Raw genomic sequence first — 17,329 nt, 5'->3', positions numbered from 1 at the left:
TAATGTTGTAAATGACTATTGTAGCTGGAAACGGCAGATTTTTTTAATGGAATATCTACATAGGCGTACAGAGGCCCATTATCAGCAACCATCACTCCTGTGTTCCAATGGCATGTTGTGTTAGCTAATCCAAGTTTATCATTTTAAAAGGCTAATTGATCATTAGAAAGCCCTTTTGTAATTATGATAGCACAGCTAAAAACTGTTGTTCTGATTAAAGAAGCAATAAAACGGGCCTTCTTTAGACTAGTTGAGTATCTGGAGCATCAGCATTTGTGGGTTCAATTACAGGCTCAAAATGGCTAGAAACAAAGACCTTTCTTCTGAAACTCGTCAGTCTATTCTTGTTCTGAGAAATTAAGGCTATTCCATGCGAGAAATTGTCAATAATCTGAAGATCTCGTACAACGCTGTGTACTACTCCCTTCACAGAACAGTGCAAACTGTCTCTAACCCGTACACCATGCCAAGTCAGGAGCCGCCAGAGCCGCCCGCCAGTCAGGAGCCGCCAGAGCCGCCCGCCAGTCAGGAGCCGCCAGAGCCGCCCGCCAGTCAGGAGCCGCCAGAGCCGCCCGCCAGTCAGGAGCCGCCAGAGCCGCCCGCCAGTCATGAGCTGCCCTCCAGTCATGAGCTGCCCGCCAGTCATGAGCTGCCCTCCAGTCATGAGCTGCCCTCCAGTCATGAGCTGCCCTCCAGTCATGAGCTGCCCTCCAGTCATGAGCTGCCCTCCAGTCATGAGCTGCCTTCCAGTCATGAGCTGCCACTCAGTCCGGAGCTGCCACTCAGTCCGGAGCTGCCACTCAGTCCGGAGCTGCCACTCAGTCCGGAGCTGCCATTCAGTCCGGAGCTGCCATTAGTCCGGAGCTGCCATTCAGTCCAGAGCTGCCCCTCTGTCCTGAGCTACCTCTCTGTCCTGAGCTACCTCTCTGTCCTGAGCTACCTCTCTGTCCTGAGCTACCTCTCTGTCCTGAGCTGTCTCCTCAATCTAGGGGGGACCTTTGTGAAGGTTCCTAGGCCAAGGTCGGGGGCGAGGGTCGCCACTCAAAGGACGCTAAGGAGGGGGACAAAGACAATGGTGGAGTGGTGGCCTCGTCCTGCGCCGGAGCCGCCACCGCGGACAGATGCCCACCCAGACCCTCCCCTTGAGATTTAGGGCGTGCGTTCGGAGTCCGCACCTCAGGAGGGGGGTACTGTCACGTTCTGACCATAGTTCTTGTGTGTTTTGCTTGTTTTAGTGTTGGTCAGGACGTGAGCTTGGTGGGCATTCTATGTTGTGTGTCTAGTTTGTCTGTTTCTGTGTTCGGCCTAATATGGTTCTCAATCAGAGGCAGCTGTCAATCGTTGTCCCTGATTGAGAATCATATATAGGTGGCTTGTTTTGTGTTGGGGATTTGTGGGTGGTTGTTTCCTGTCTTTGTGTTTTGTCTGCACCAGAAAGGACTGTATCGGTTTTGCCACATTTGTTATTTTGTAGTTTTGTAAGTGTTCACGTTTTCGTTCGTAATTAAACATGTTGAGCACTGGGTACGCTGCGTGTTGGTCTGATCCCTGTTACACTCCCTCTTCTCTTGAAGAGAAGGAAGGCTGCCGTTACAAGAAGGGCTGAAAAATTGCCAAAAACTCCAGCCACCCAAGCCATAGACTCTTCATCCTGCTACCTTCATGCAAACGGTACCGGAGCATCGGCTCTTGGACCAACAGGCTCCGAGACAGCTTCTACTTTCAAGCCACAAGACTGCTAAATAGTCAATTCATGGGACCCAAACTATCTGCACTGACTCGCTTACACTGACCCTACACACACTCACTGGACCATTCTAATGAATTAAACATGAAAAGATGAAATGTCTTTAGTCAATAAGTAATCAAGCCTAAATAAGTTCAGGACTTGCTTAACAAGTCACATAATACGTTGCATGGACTTCAGTAATAGTGTTTAACATGATTTTTATATGACTACCTCATCTCTGTACCCCACAAATACACATATCTGTAACGTCCCTCAGTCGAGCAGTGAATTTCAAACACAGATTCAACCACAAAGACCAGGGAGGGGCACCTATTGGTAGATGTGTAAAAAATAAATTAAAAAGCAGGAATTGAATATCCCTTTAAGCATGGTGAAGGTATTAATTGCACTTTGGATGGTGTATCAATACAACCAGTCACCACAAAGATACAGGTGTCCTTCCTAACTCAGTTGCCGGAGAGGAAGGGTACCTCTAAGAGATTTCACCCTGAGGCCAGTTGTAAAGGCTTTCTTCCATGGATTAAGGAGAGGACCAAAATGCAGCGCAGTTAGTGTTCAACGTGTTTAATTTGACGAACTGTGAACACTTACAACAATACAAAACAACAAACGTGAAAACCGAGACAGTCCTATCTGGTGCAGAACACAAACACAGAGACAGGAAACAACCACCCACAAATCCCCAACACAAAACAAGCCACCTATATATGATTCTCAATCAGGGACAACGATTGACAGCTGTCTCTGATTGAGAACCATATTAGGCTGAACACAGAACCAGACGAACTAGACACACAACAAAGAATTCCCACCCAGCTCACGTCCTAACCAACACTAAACAAGCAAAACACATAAGAACTCTGGTCAGGACGTTACACCAGTGGTGACTTTAAAACAGTTACAGAGTTTAATGGCTGTGATAGGAAAAGCTGAGGATGGATTAACAACATTTTAGTTACTCCACAATACTAACCTAAATGACAGAGTGAAAAGAAGGAAGCCTGTAGATAATACAAATATTCCAAAACATGCATTCTGTCTGCATCCTGCTTGCAAAAAATGTGGCAAAGAAATTAACTTAATGTCCTGAATACAAAGTGTTATGTTTGGGGCAAATCCAGCACATCACTGAGTACCACTTTTCAAATTTTCAAGCCTGGTAGGAGCTGCATCATGTTGTGGGTATGCTTGTCATCGGCAAGGAATAAGGAGGTTCTTTTAACAATAAAAAGAAACGGAATAGAGCTAAGCAGAGGCAAAGTCCTAGAGGAAAACCTGGTTCAGTCTGCTTTACAACAGACACTAGGAGACAAATTCACTTTTCAGCAGGACAAAAACCTAAACATAAGGCCAAATATACACTGGAGTTGTTTACCAAGACAACATTGGATGTTCCTGAGTGGCCTAGTTACAGTTTGGACTTAAATCGGCTTGAAAATCCATGGCAAGACTTGAAAATGTCTGTCTAGCAATGATCAACAACCAACTTGACAGAGCTTGAAGAATTAAAAAAATTATCATGTGGAAATATTGTACAATCCAGGTGTGCAAAGCTCTTATACAGTAGATTTACCCAGAAACACTCACAGCTGTAATCGGTGCCAAATATGAGATATTTCAGCATTACATTTTTCTATAAACATGTTTTCACTTTGTCATTATGGGGTATTGTTTGTAGATGGGTGAACAAAAATATATTTAATCAATTTTGAATTTATGCTGTAAGACAACAAAATGTGGAATAGGTCAAGGTGTATGAATACTTTCTGAAGGCTCCATTCTTTTGGATTTGTTGTCATCCTCTGTGTGGACCAACACGAATCAATCACTCCCGCCATCAACTTCCGGACTTGTCTCCGTGCTGTTGTGCTGTTTGTTGCTACTTGGCTATCTGCCAAACATTTCGATTTACATGCTGACCAGACCACTCGTGCTCGTGCGTTCGCGTGCGCCATCGCACGCATTTTGATTTTGTCCAACCGCACCAGACGCGATCAGGACACACAGGTTGAAATATCAAAACTAACTCTGAACCAACTATATTAATTTGGGGACAGGTCAATGAGCATTAAATATGTATGGCAAGTTAGCTAGCTAGCTTGCTGGTGCTAGCTAATTTGTCCTCGGATATAATCATTGGGTTATTATTTGACCTGAAATGCACAAGGTCCTCTACTCCGACAATTAATCCACAGGCTTCTTCTTCTTTGGACTTTATATGGCTGTTGGAAACCACCTTTAAGGTGCGTTACCACCACCAACTGAACTGGAGTGTGGACCTCAGTTCATCTTTCAATCACCCAAGTGGGTATATGCTCCTAAAAACCAATGAGGAGATGGCACGTGGGTATATGCTCCTAAATATTATTGAGGAGATGGGAGAGGCGGGACTTGCAGCACGTCAAGCATCACAAATAGTAGGTGGGGTTATATCCTGCCTGTTTGGCCCTGTCCAGGGGTATCGTCGGATGGGGCCACAGTGTCCCCTGACCCCTCCTGTCTCAGCCGCCAGTATTTATGCTGCAGTAGTTTATGTGTCGGGGGGCTAGGGTCAGTCTGTTATATCTGGAGTATTTCTCCTGTCTTATCTGGTGTCCAGTGTGAATTTAAGTATGCTCTCTCTAATTCTTTCTTTCTCTCGGAGGACCTGAGCCCTAGGACCATGCCTCAGGACTACCTGGCATGATGACTCTTTGTTGTACACCTGGCCGTGCTGCTGCTCCAGTTTCAACTGTTCTGCCTGCGGCTATGGAACCCTGACCTGTTCACTGTGATTACTATTATTTGACCATGCTGGTAATTTATGAACATTTGAACATCTTGGCCATGTTCTGTTATAATCTCCACCCGGCACAGCCAGAAGAGGACTTGCCACCCCTCATAGCCTGGTTCCTCTCTAGGTTTCTTCCTAGGTTTTGGCCTTTCTAGGGAGTTTTTCCTAGCCACCGTGCTTCTACACCTGCATTGCTTGCTGTTTGGGGTTTTAGGCTGGGTTTCTGTACAGCACTTTGATATATCAGCTGATGTGAGAAGGGCTATATAAATAAATTTGATTTGAACTTGATTTGAAATAGAACCAAGTTCTAATTTAGCTAGGGATGCATGATATATCGGTGAGCATATCGGAATCGGATGATATTAGCTAAAAATGCCAACATCGGCATCGGCCCGATGTCTCGTTTAAAGCTGACGTGCAAAACCGATGTCAAAGCTGGCGTGCATACCAATATAACGTAAGTAGATAACGTAATGACGCCACAAAAAATACAGCGCTACACAGAACAAAAGCAGAAAGATACTAAGCGCACACTTCCAACAACTAAACAAGTTCAAGTCGAGCAGTCATTTGAAAGAGTAAGAAAGTTTCAGTGAGACAACTCAAAGGCGAAATCCATTAACGTCAAGATAATGGAATTCATTGCCCTTGACAATCAACCGTCCTCTGTCTTTGATGATGTTGGCCTTCATCGACTGGTCGAGCCCCGGTACACACTATTTTTCAGATGTTGCCCTACCGGAGTTACACAGTATTGTTGAAACTCACATCCATAAGCGTCATTGCTATTAGCTTCACAACTGACATTTGGACCAGCGATATCAGCCCCATGATCATTATGAGTCTGACAGCACAGTGGATCATACGAGAATTTCCTCCTGAGGAAAGAAGGTATTGAAGGCTCAAGAATGCGCTGGTTCTCATACCGCTGCTGCCATTTCAAAGGCAAATGAGGACATGTTTGACACTTGGAAACATGAACACTCCTAGCTCCGTTCGAACAACTGACTCGAGAAATAAGCTCAACTGTGTCTGCAGCAGATGTGATACCCCCTGTCATAGCATTGAAACACCTGCTCAACAAAACTGCCGACACAGACCGTTGGGTTAAAACTTACAAAAGTACTCGAGGCTGTGAACAAGCGATTCGGTGGCATTCTCTCTGAGCCTCTTTACTGTGTCGTCACCATGCTCGAGGCTAGGTACAAGGACCGCTACTTCGATGCAGACAAGAAACAGGGTTTATGTGAAATGTTACATACACAGCTGGACAAGATGGAAACGGACACAGTGACAGTGCGCACAAAGGAAGGGAGGCCACGGACAGACAGAGCTGAAACTTCACTGCTTGACATGCATGATGAAATCCTGGTTGAGAATGAAACGACTCAAGTAAGTGAAAGAAATAGGTTTTGATGATGTTTTACTGGTAATGGGGATGTATGTAAATGCCAACAAAACGTTTTGGTCAGTGTGGTGTGTGTGTGTGTATGTAACCTGTATTTAACTAGGCAAGTCAGTTAAGAACAAATTCTTATTTACAATGACGGCCTACCCCGGCCAAACCTGGACGACACTGGACCAATTGTGCACCGCCCTATGGGACTCCCAATCACGGCCGGATGTGATACAACCTGGATTTGAACTAGGGACTGTAGTGACGTCTCTTGCACTGAGATGCAGTGCCTTAGACCGCTGCGTCCATGTGTGTGTCTGTGTGTTAACTATTTAACTGTACTAGAAAGCTTAAAAGTCTGCTAAAATTTTAAATATCGGTTATCGGTATCAGTTTTTTTGGCAAGGAAAATATTGGATATTGGTATCGGCCAAAAATGTCATATCGGTGCATCCCAAATTTTTGCGCCTGGCTATGCAGACGTGCGTGAGCTATGTGTGTGTAATGATTGAATAACATGTATGTGTACATTTATTTTGTAACGATCGTGCATGTAATGTGAGCGGTGTGGTCAGCATGTAAAATCAAATCAAAATGTTTTGGTCACATACACTGGGTCAGCAGGTGTTAAAATGCGAGTGTAGTGAAATGCTTGTGCTTCTAGTTCCAACAGTGCAGTAATATCTAACAAGTAATATCTAACAATTCCCAACAACTACCTACTACACACAATGCCTAAAGGGGTGAATAAAAATATGTTCATATAAATATATGGATGAGCGATGGCCGAGCGACATAGGTAAGGTGCAGTAGATTTTTATACAAAATACAGTATATACATGTGATATGAGTAAAGTAAGATATGTAAACGTAATTAAAGTGGCATTATTTAAAGTGGCATTGTTTTAAAGTCACTAGTGATCCATTTATTAAAGTATCCAATGATTGGGTCTCAGTGTAGGCAGCAGCCTCCTCTGAGTTAGTGATGGCTATTTAACAGTCTGATGGCCTTAAGATAGAAGCTGTTTTTCAATCTCTCAGTCCCAGCTTTGATGCACCTGTACTGACCTCGCTTTCTGGATGATAGCGATGTGAACAGGCAGTGGCTCGGGTGGTTGTTGTCCTTGATGTCCTTGTCCTCCTTTTGGCCTTCTTGTGACAACGGGTGTTGTAGGTGTCATCGAGGGCAGGTAGTTTGCCCCCAGCGATGCGTTGTGCAGACCGCAGCACTCTCTGGAGAGCCTTGTGGTTGATGGCGGTGCAGTTGCCGTACCAGGCTGTGATACAGCCCGACAGGATGCTCTCGATTGTGCATCTGTAAAAGTTAGTCAGGGTTTTGGGTGACAGGCCAAATTTCTCCAGCCTCCTGAGGTTGAAGAGGCGCTGTTGTGCCTTCTTCACTACACTGTCTGTGTGGGTGGACCATTTCAGTTGGTCTGTGATGTGTACGCCCAGGAACTTAAAACTTTCCACCTTCTCCACTGCTGTCCCTTCGATGTGGATAGAGGGGTGCTCCCTCTGCTGTTTCCTGAAGTCCACGATCATCTCCTTTGTTTTGTTGACGTTGAGTGTGAGGTTATTTTCCTGACACCACACTCCGAGGGCCCACTCCTCCTCCCTGTAGGCCGTCTCGTCGTTGTTGGTTATCAAGCCCACTACTGTTGTGTCATCTGCAAACTTGATGATTGAGTTGGAGGCGTGCGTAGCCACGCAGTCGTGGGTGAACAGGGAGTACAGGAGAGGGCTGAGAATGCACCCTTGTGGGGCCCCAGTGTTGAAGGTCAGCAAAGTGGAGATGTTGTTTCCTACCTTCCTATCGGCCCGTCAGAAAGTCCAGGACCCAGTTGCACAGGGAGGGCTTGAGACCCAGGGCCTCCAGCTTGATGATGAGCTTGGAGGGTACTATGGTGTTGAATGCTGAGCTGTAGTCAATGAACAGCATTCTTACATAGGTATTATTTTTGTCCAGATGGGATAGGGCATTATGCAGTGTGATGGCGATTGCGTCATCTGTGGACCTGTTGGGGCGGTATGCAAACTGAAGTGGGTCTAGGGTGGGCGTTAAGGTAGCGGTGATATGATCCTTGACTAGCCTCTCAAAGCACTTCATGATGACAGAAGTGAGTGCTATGGGGCGGTAGTCATTTAGTTCAGTTATCTTTGCCTTCTTGGGTACAGGAACAATGGTAGCCATCTTGAAGCAACAGACTGGGATAGGGAGCGATTAAATATGTCTGTAAACACACCAGCCAGCTGGTCTGTGCATGCTCTGAGGACACGGCTAGGGATACCGTCTGGGCCAACAGCCTTGCGATGGTTAACACATTTCAATGTTTTACTCACTCCAGCCACTAAGAAGGAAAGGGAGGGGCCGCAGACTTTGTTAGCGAGCCGAGACGGTGGCACTGTATTATCCTCAAAGTGGGCAAAGAAGGTGTTTAGTTTGTCTGGAACCGTGACGTCGGTATCCGTGACGTGGCTGTTTTTGTTTTTGTAGTCCGTGATTTCCTGTAGACCCTGCCACATATGTCTCCTGTCTGAGACATTGAATTGTGACTCCACCTTGTCCCTGTACCGGCATTTCACTTGTTTGATTGCCTTGCGGAGGGAATAACTACACTGTTTATATTCAGCCATATCTCCAGACCTCTTTACATGGTTAAATGCGGTGGATCGCACTTTCAGTTTTACACGAATACTGCCATCCATCCATGGTTTCTGGATAGGGTAGGTTTTAATGGTCACAGTCGGTACGACGTCTCCAATGCACTTATTTATAAACGCACTCACCGAGTCAGAGTATAGGTCAATATTGTTCTCTGAGGCTGATCGGAACATATTCCAGTCCGCGTGATAAAAACAATCTTTGAGCGTGGCTTCCGATTCGTCAGACCAGCGTTGAATGGTTCTCGTCACTGGTACATCCTGTTTGAGTTTCTGCCTATAAGCCAGGACGAGCAAGATGGCGTCGTGGTCGGATTTGCCGAAGGGAGTGCGGGGGAGGGCTTTGTATGCATCACGGAAGTTAGAGTAGCAGTGGCCAAGTGTCGTGCAGTGTCGTGCAATCAATATGCTGATAAAATTTAGATACCATTGTTCTCAAATTTGCTTTGTTAAAATCCCCAGCTACAATAAATGCAGCCTCCGGATATATAGTTTCCAGTTTACATAGAGTCCAGTGAAGTTCCTTGAGGGCCGTCTTGGTGTTCCCTTGAGGGGGGGGGATGTACACAGCTGTGCCAAGAATTCTCTTGGTAGGTAGAATGGCCAACATTTGATTGTAAGGAATTCTAGGTCGGGTGAACAGAAGGACTTGAGTACATGTATGTTGTTATGATTACACCAAGAGTTGTTAATCATAAAGCATACACCCCAGCCCTTCCTCTTCCCAGAGAGGTGTTTATCTCTGTCGGCGTGATGCATGGAGAAGCCCGGTGGCTGAACCGATTCTGACAACATAGATTCTGACAGCCATGTTTCCGTGAAACAGAAAATGTTACAATCTCTGATTACCTTGTTGTCAAGAGACTGGACATTGGCGAGTAGTATACTCGGGAGCTGGGAGGGATACGTTTACGAAGCCTGACCAGAAGACCGCTCCGTCTGCCCCTTCTCCGACTCCGTTGTTTTCGGTCAGCTGCTGGGATTAGGTCCATTGTCCTGGGTGGTGGTCCGAAGAGAGGATCTGCTTCGGGAAAGTCGTATTCCTGATTGTAATGTTGGTAAGTTGACGTTGCTCTTATATCCAATAGTTATTTCTGGCTGTATGTAATAAGACTTAAGATTTCCTGGGGTAGTAGTAACATTAACGCTATGCCATCTAATTGCAGTCCCTGTACTCATAATATAACCTTACAGGATTACTATCGCCTTATGGTGAGGATAGCCGTGTTGCAAGCACAGCTTCAGATGCAATCGTTAGGGAAGGGCAATTTAAGTGTAGGAAAGGATGAAACAGCGTCTGTGCCACCAGTAAGTACAGATAGTAGTATAAATCCCCCATGTGGGTATATGCTCCTAAAAACAGTCCACGTAGCCGGACAATTTTCTCAAGGCTTCTGGAATGAAATGCTGTCGACATGCTCAACTGGTGTCACTCATTCAGCCGACAGAAACTTTCAACCGGTTCTCCCCATTAAGCAACGAGTCGGATTCAGAGGCCGAGCCTTCTCAGGTTTCTCCTCCAACCAACTTGGGTCAAACATTTTGGGTAGCCTTCCACAAGCTTCCCACAATAAGTTGGGTGAATTTTTTGTGTGAGGAAAGCACTTCTAAAGAATAACCAGGCATCCGCTACTGACGAAATGAGGTCAATATCCCTCCAGGATACCCGGGCCAGGTCGATTAGAAAGGCCTGCTTGCTGAAGTGTTTTAGGGAGCGTTTGACAGTGATGAGGGGTGGTCATTTGATGCACGGATGCAGGCAATGAGGCAGTGATCGCTGAGATCCTGGTTGAAGACAGCAGAGGTGTATTTAGAGGGCAAGTTGGTCAGGATGACATCTATGAGGGTGCCTGTGTTTACAGATTTGGGGTTGTACCTGGTAGGTTCATTGATCATTTGTGTGAGATTGAGGGCACCTAGCTTAGATTGTAGGATGGCCGGGGTGTTAAGCATGTCCCAGTTTAGGTCACCTAACAGTACGAGCTCTGAAGATAGATGGGGTCAATCAATTCACATATGGTGTCCAGGGCACAGCTGGGGGCAGAAGGTGGTCTATAACAAGCGGCAACGGTGAGAAAGGTGGAAAGGTGGATTTTTAGAAGTACTGTAGAAGCTCGAATTGTTTGGGCACAGACCTGGATAGTATGACAGAACTCTGCAGGCCGTATCTGCAGTAGATCGCAACTCCGCCCCCTTTGGCAGTTTTATCTTGTTGGGAAATGTTATAGTTAGGGATGGAAATTTCAGGATTTTTGGTGGCTTTCCTAAGCCAGGATTCAGACACGGCTAGAACATCCGGGTGGGCAGAGTGTGCTAAAGCAGTGAGTAAAACAAACTTAGGGAGGAGGCATCTAATGTTAACATGCATGAAACCAAGGGTTTTACAGTTACAGAAGTCAACAAATGAGAGCCCCTGGGGAATGGGAGCTAGGCGCTGCAGGGCCTGGATTAACCTCTACATCACCAGAGGAACAGAGGAGAAGTAGGATAAGGGTACAGCTAAAGGCTATAAGAACTGGTTGTCTACTGCGTTCGGAAAAGAGAGTAAAAGGAACAGGTTTCTGGGTGTGGAAGAATAGATGCTTCAAACTACAGATTTAATGGTGGTAAACACAATGGCATAAAAAGGCCAAAAGCTTTAAAGATAAAAAAAAACGTTTTACAATTGTTCTCTGTATTAGTATTACCCACATCAGCCCATTAAAACACATTGGTAGAGCAGAGATGACTTAGAGCCTTCAAAATGAACTCTGGACCTCGAAGCCAGTTCGACTGCATTTTTTCCATTGCTCCCCTCTAATCAGGGACTGATTTAGACCTGGGACACCAAGTGTGTGCAATTCATTATCAGGTAGAACAGAAAACCAGCAGGCTCCGGACCTCGTAGGGTAAGAGTTGAATACCCCTGACTTAGAGCATGTGACTTTGCAACACACAGGTGTTTCATCTCCCCACTGGGATGATTTTAACAGTGAAACGCCACACATGCCTCATTCCGCTCAGGTAGGAGGGTACCAGAAATACATTAAAAACAAAACAAATGAAAGAGAACACAGGGCCACGGTACTTCAGGAGCACACAGACCAAAAATAACCCTGGCATCAATATTTTCAACTAGCGCGGCTCGGTATTATAGTACCACCAAATTCCATTTATTAAAAGGTTGATTCAATTCCTAACGGGAGGGTTGGCCGGAAACAGCCGATGAATCTGCCAAAGTCTGCAAAAAGCTCCAGTACTGTTTGGTAAAGTAAAAACCAGGATACACCGTATTTGTTTGAGCTCCTCTGAAAAAACCTGTTACAGTCTAGCTTTGCGTAGTATGCCACTGTCGTTGCGTAGTGTGCCACTGTCGTTGAGGAAGAATATGAACACCATGATCATGGTCAAGTAGAGGATGGTAGTGGTGGTGATCTGTAGCTTGAAGAAGAAGAAGAAGTAGTGCCCATCGAAGACTCAAAAGACATCTCACCCATTGAGCATGATTGGGATGCTCGGGATCGACGTGCACGACAGTGGGTTCGAGTTGCCGCCAATATCCAACAACTTCGCAAAACCATCGAAGAGGAGCAGGACAACATTCCACAGGCCTCAATCAACAACCTGATTAACTCTATGCTAAGGAGATGTGTCCCTCTGTATGAGGCAAATGGTGGTCACACCAGATACTGACTGGTTTTCTTATCCACACCCCTATCTTTATTTAAAAAGGTATCTGTGATCAACAGATGCATATCTGTATTCCCAGTCATGTGAAATCCATAGATTAGGGTCTAAAGAACATATTTTAATTGACTAATTTCCTTATATGAACTATAACTCGTTGAAATTGTTGCATGTTGCATTTATATTTTTGTTCAGTGTAAATACATACTATTTCTCCGCATATTGCCAGATTATTGCTATCAACTGCTGGTTGCAAGGTATATTACCCTGTTTGTATCTTTTGGAACAATGGTAGTGAAGTTTATTAAAATGATGTAGAATAGATGGGCCACCACAGATGTCACAGGCATCCACAGGTCTTGACCACCATGTTGCGATGCTTCTTTAGGATCACATTGTTGTTGTCGTCGTAGAAGAGTACAGAGATGGGACTGAGCTTGGTGGGTGCGCAGCACGCTTTGGGAACCTCATCTGGCTTCAAAAGGTGAACCTGCCATGAAAAAGGTCAGACTGACTTATTCATACATACACTTTGATATAATCAATGATAATATCCTGTTTATAAAAGAGATATGGATTATTATTATGCAGATGCTTCAGTGCTCTCCTACCTCAGTGGGCTGTGGCTTCGCCCCCCTTGTCTGAATGTGGTCAATATGTTTTAACCCGGGTTGTCTGTGCTCCACAAGACTTTATAGCCCACTGAGGCATAGCCTAGACTTTCAGAGGTTCAACAACTTCCATGAAACAAGCTAAAACATTTAAATGGGCCATTGACCTAGTTAGTGACTTAAAAAAACAACATTGGGTCTTTTTATTTTATATTATACACACACAACATAGGAAAGCCTCTGGTGACAAAATAGGGTCAATAGAATTAGAATGATTACCAGGAATTGTATAGGATTCTAATGGTAACCATAGAGTTCCAAACTCATTTCTATGGCAACACAGCTGTCAATTTTGTAAACAACAATTTTCAAATATGTGTGTTGCCATGAGACATCTAACCGTTAGAACATATCGGCGTTCTATTGAACGTTTTCTGTTCGAAAACAAGAACAACTTCAATTTGCTGTTCAACAACAACAAACTTGACTGATTTGTGAGACCTGAGATTGAAACATCGACTGGAAAATGCCTGGGTGCTTTTCAAGATTGACGGAGAGAGTGCGAGGACGTCGGCAGCCTTCTGCGTCGACAGGTTGTTCAAATTCATTTGTGGGTTGTTTTTGTTGTGTTTTTCCGTTTTGCAGGGTTCGCGATCGTCTGGAGGTGGACAGCGACAGTGACTTGGAAAGGGGTATGTGGAGTTTTAAACTTCTTATTTTACCACATTCAACATTGACAATGTAATTTGTGAAATGTTGTGTATTTCTGTAATCCTGACTTGCAAGCTAACGTTAACTTTAGTAATTGTTGCTAAGCGATGCACTTTTGCTAGTAATACTAGCTAGCGTGCTACGTTTTACGTCCTAATAATTGTTTGTTTGTATTCCTTTTCCTCATTTTAGAATCAACTGTACTGGATGAGGTCCAGTTGGATGTGCCACCGCTGCCAGTTATCCTTCATGTCCAGGATGCTGCTATCATCCTTGAGGATGTGCCGACTATCCTTGAGGTACACTTTTCAGAAAGTTTTTGGTTTTATGTTTGAAAAGTATCCCACATATTAATTCTTAAAATCTTTGTTGTCTGCTTTAGGAGGCCACTGGTAATTGGCAGCTGATCCCGATTAGGTTCAGCCCTCTGTACTGTGGGCCTGTTGTGATCAGGGTAAGAGAACCACACAGAGTCACATCACCGTTACAATGTTTGCTGTTTCTAACCTGAATGTATTGTAATGTCACCCCCCTCTTGTGCAGAACAATGCCGGTCCGGTGGCTAAAGCTTGGAGAACTTTCCAGTTCATCAGCCCCATTATCACCTACATGCGTGGGGGATCCCAGGTATGTGTCTTTGTAACTACCTAGTCCTAATCTACATTGTCAGAGTCATGTGATCTTGATGGAAATGTGTTACAGCGATGGCTGATGTTGTTTTGTTGATGTTACTTGTTGTTTCTCTCCACAGCAGGTGGCGGTGAGGATGCACCATGTGAGTAGGGTTCGAGGCCTGGAGACTCAACTGGTGTGGGCCATCTCCAAGGAGACAGCCAGGCTTAGTCCAGAGGGCATCCCCTACTGTGCCACCAAGGTGCAGTCCGTCACTTGGATCCAGGTAAGATGTAAATACTACTGAAATAGTATTAGATTAGGCTTTTCTTCACTTATTCCATTTGGCCTTAACATGTCGTCTCTCTCTGTCAGTATGTGGCTGGCAGGGTGACCCAGTATGCGTCTCACCTCCGCCACGAGACGTCTGTGGACGTGACGCTTGGCTGCTACCAGGTAAATAAAGGTTTTCTTATGTATATAGAATACCAATTACTGGGCATTTTTCCATTAGATATGCTCTGTTTTCTAATAAGGTGTGTGTGTGGTAAACAGGTGTGTTGTGTGTGTTTTTGGAGCAGCAGACTGATGTCTCGGTTGTGTACACCACTCTCCACATGGGGCTGGACGGGCTGCTCTCCTCCTCGGCGTGGTCGGAGGCTGCCTCCGTCTCTACGCCCACCAATCAGCAGTTCACTGAGCCAGAGCCTGAGGGCCACAACTGCTATGAGGTCAGATGTTAGACACACAGCTACACATTCTATTGACTAGTAGCATTAAGATCCTTCCATTGACCCATTGTTTGTCATGTCATTGCATTGGTCACTGATGTTGAATGTTTGTTCTGTTGTTGTAGGGCTGGGAGGAGGACCTGCTGCCTGAGGAGAGGGAGGTTCCTCTGCTAAAGTGAGTTCCTCTAAATGTCTGTGTAGTCTGGGCTTGTCAGATGCTGAAGGATAGTGGTCACCATGCTGTTATCTCCATTGACTCTAATGGTTGACATGCTCCATTCCCTCCCTCACACAGCCTCTACCTTACCACCAAGAGAGTGGAGGACATCGCCCTGAGGCTCGTCTCCCTGCGCCAGGCCTTCACTGTGAGTGGACCCACTTTTTTTTTTTTTTTTACTCTCTGTATCTTCTTGTTCTGTCTGTCTCTTAGAGGAAGATGGGTGTCTCACCCTAACTCTTCCCTCTTCTCTAGACACTGCTTGGTTCCACCCTGAGCAGGAACCATCTGTTTGTGGCGGGAAAGGTCCTAATGGGCGCACTGGTTCAGGCCCACCACATGGTAGCTCACTAACTCATTATTCATTCAAGGGAAAGAGAGCGTCCTCAGTGGGAAATGTGTTCTGTTCACTAACATCAATGCTCTTTGCTTTGTGATAGGACGAGGCCGAATTCATCCGTGCCTATAACGACTTTGTGGACTACCTGAGTGACCCCTCCAAGAAGATTGACATTGAGAGGGAGCTGGCTGAGGCAAAGGTGAGTTCATTAACTCTTTCATGTCTCACTTTGAGTTCTTCCACATGCATGTCTTTTATACATCACAGTATCTGATCTATTTGAAATCATTCCTGTTTTCTTGTCCTAGATCCATCATGTTAACCTGATAGATGTCCTCTTTGAACTGGTGATGTTTGGGATGATGACAGCTCAGAAGTCCCTGATGGTGGTAAGTAGCATCTCACTGGTACATGTTTCGATGTCTCTCTCTTGGCAATTTCACTTCAATTTCTCTTCTCTCCTCCTCTGTTTCCTTTAGCACCCTGGTGGGTTCATGGAGCGTCTGTATGCTCTCCTGTACTCCTTCCTGCCCGCTGCTGTCAGCATTGAGCCAAAGGCTGAGAGATACCTGCTGCTGCTCAATGTAAGAGTCAAGAGTTTACTTCCTTATTCCTAGTTTACTTTTTCCTGATTAACAGGGTTTCAATGACGTTTTACAGGGAGTAACTCTCATTGTCTCTTTCCTCTTGATAAGCTAGTAACTCAGAGCCATTATCTATGTGTTGTGTGGTGTTCTCTTCAGGGCGGGCTGATGGCTCTGCTAGATGACATGTTTGGGCAGCAGCTGGCCTGGTACTTTAACCCAGTGTCTCTGGTCACTGAGCTCTCCAGACTCCTGGAGTACCACCTGGAGAACCTCATGGCTAGCATGTAGTCCTACTGCAGAGATCTGAAAGGCCACTCTCTCTATCTCTCTCTCTCCATCCACCTCTCTCTCTGTCCATCTATCGCTCTCTCTCTCTGTCTATCTCTCTTTCTCTCTCTCGCTCTCAGGATTTGAGGACTTGAAGTGCTTCGTTGAACCTTGATTAGTTAACACCCATTAAATTAATGTATTCTCTTGTTTTCTCTCCCCACAGGATTCTTGTGACACTTTGCCACCTAACAGGGATCTAGACACTAATGCATTACATTACTTTGCACTGAATTTTACATTCTTAAATAAAATAACTAGTAGTTCAAAAGCATTTGTCTCTGTCTTTTCATTTACTTGATTATTTCATCCCTATTTCCTCTTCCTGGAGTTACGAGGCTAATATTACATGAACAATTATGCTTTATTCTTTGCATATGGAAATAAACAACACAGTTTAGTTGATTTACAGGTACTACAGGCCCACACTTTATGGCATTGTATTGTAATGTGTGATACTGTACTGACTCTACAAGCTGTCGAAAGTGTTCTACAGGGATGCTGGCCCATGTTGACTCCAATGCTTCCCACAGTTGTGTCAAATTTGTTCAATGTCCTTTGGGTGGTGGACCATTCTTGATACACCTACTACCATACCCTGTTCAAAGGCACTTAAATACCCCGTTCAAAGGCACTTACATCTTTTGTCTTGCCCATTCACCCTCTGAATGGCACACATCCACAATCCATGTCTCAGTTGTCTCAATGCTGAAACATCCTTCTTTAACCTGTCTCCCCCCCCTTCATCTACACTAGTTGAAGTGGGTTTAATAAGTGACATCAATAAGGGATCATAGTTTTACCTGGTCAGTCTGTCATTTAAAGAGCAGGCATATAGTATAAAGTCGACCATTTCAGTCTTGAATGTAACTTCTCACTATCTGTACTCTACTTTAAGAGTCTGCCATTGTAGACTCAGTTAACATGGGTATTTTACTTTC

At 45.0% G+C, this 17,329-nt stretch overlaps 1 protein-coding gene across 1 annotated transcript; it reads left to right on the top strand.

Moving 5' to 3' along the window:
- Positions 1 to 14,803: 14,803 nt before the first annotated feature.
- LOC120026775 lies at positions 14,804 to 16,349 on the top strand. The gene is made up of 8 exons (XM_038971492.1): positions 14,804 to 14,917; positions 15,043 to 15,092; positions 15,213 to 15,282; positions 15,390 to 15,476; positions 15,575 to 15,673; positions 15,783 to 15,863; positions 15,954 to 16,058; positions 16,218 to 16,349. Exons 1-8 carry the CDS (start codon positions 14,804 to 14,806, stop codon positions 16,347 to 16,349), a joined length of 738 nt encoding a protein of 245 aa, XP_038827420.1.
- The last annotated feature ends 980 nt before the right edge of the window (positions 16,350 to 17,329 follow it).

The sequence above is a fragment of the Salvelinus namaycush genome, chromosome 32 (assembly GCF_016432855.1).
Source record: "Salvelinus namaycush isolate Seneca chromosome 32, SaNama_1.0, whole genome shotgun sequence".
NCBI lineage: Eukaryota > Metazoa > Chordata > Actinopteri > Salmoniformes > Salmonidae > Salvelinus > Salvelinus namaycush.
The sequence above is the reverse complement of the archived record's forward strand: the minus strand, read 5'-3'. Positions and strand labels throughout refer to the sequence as shown.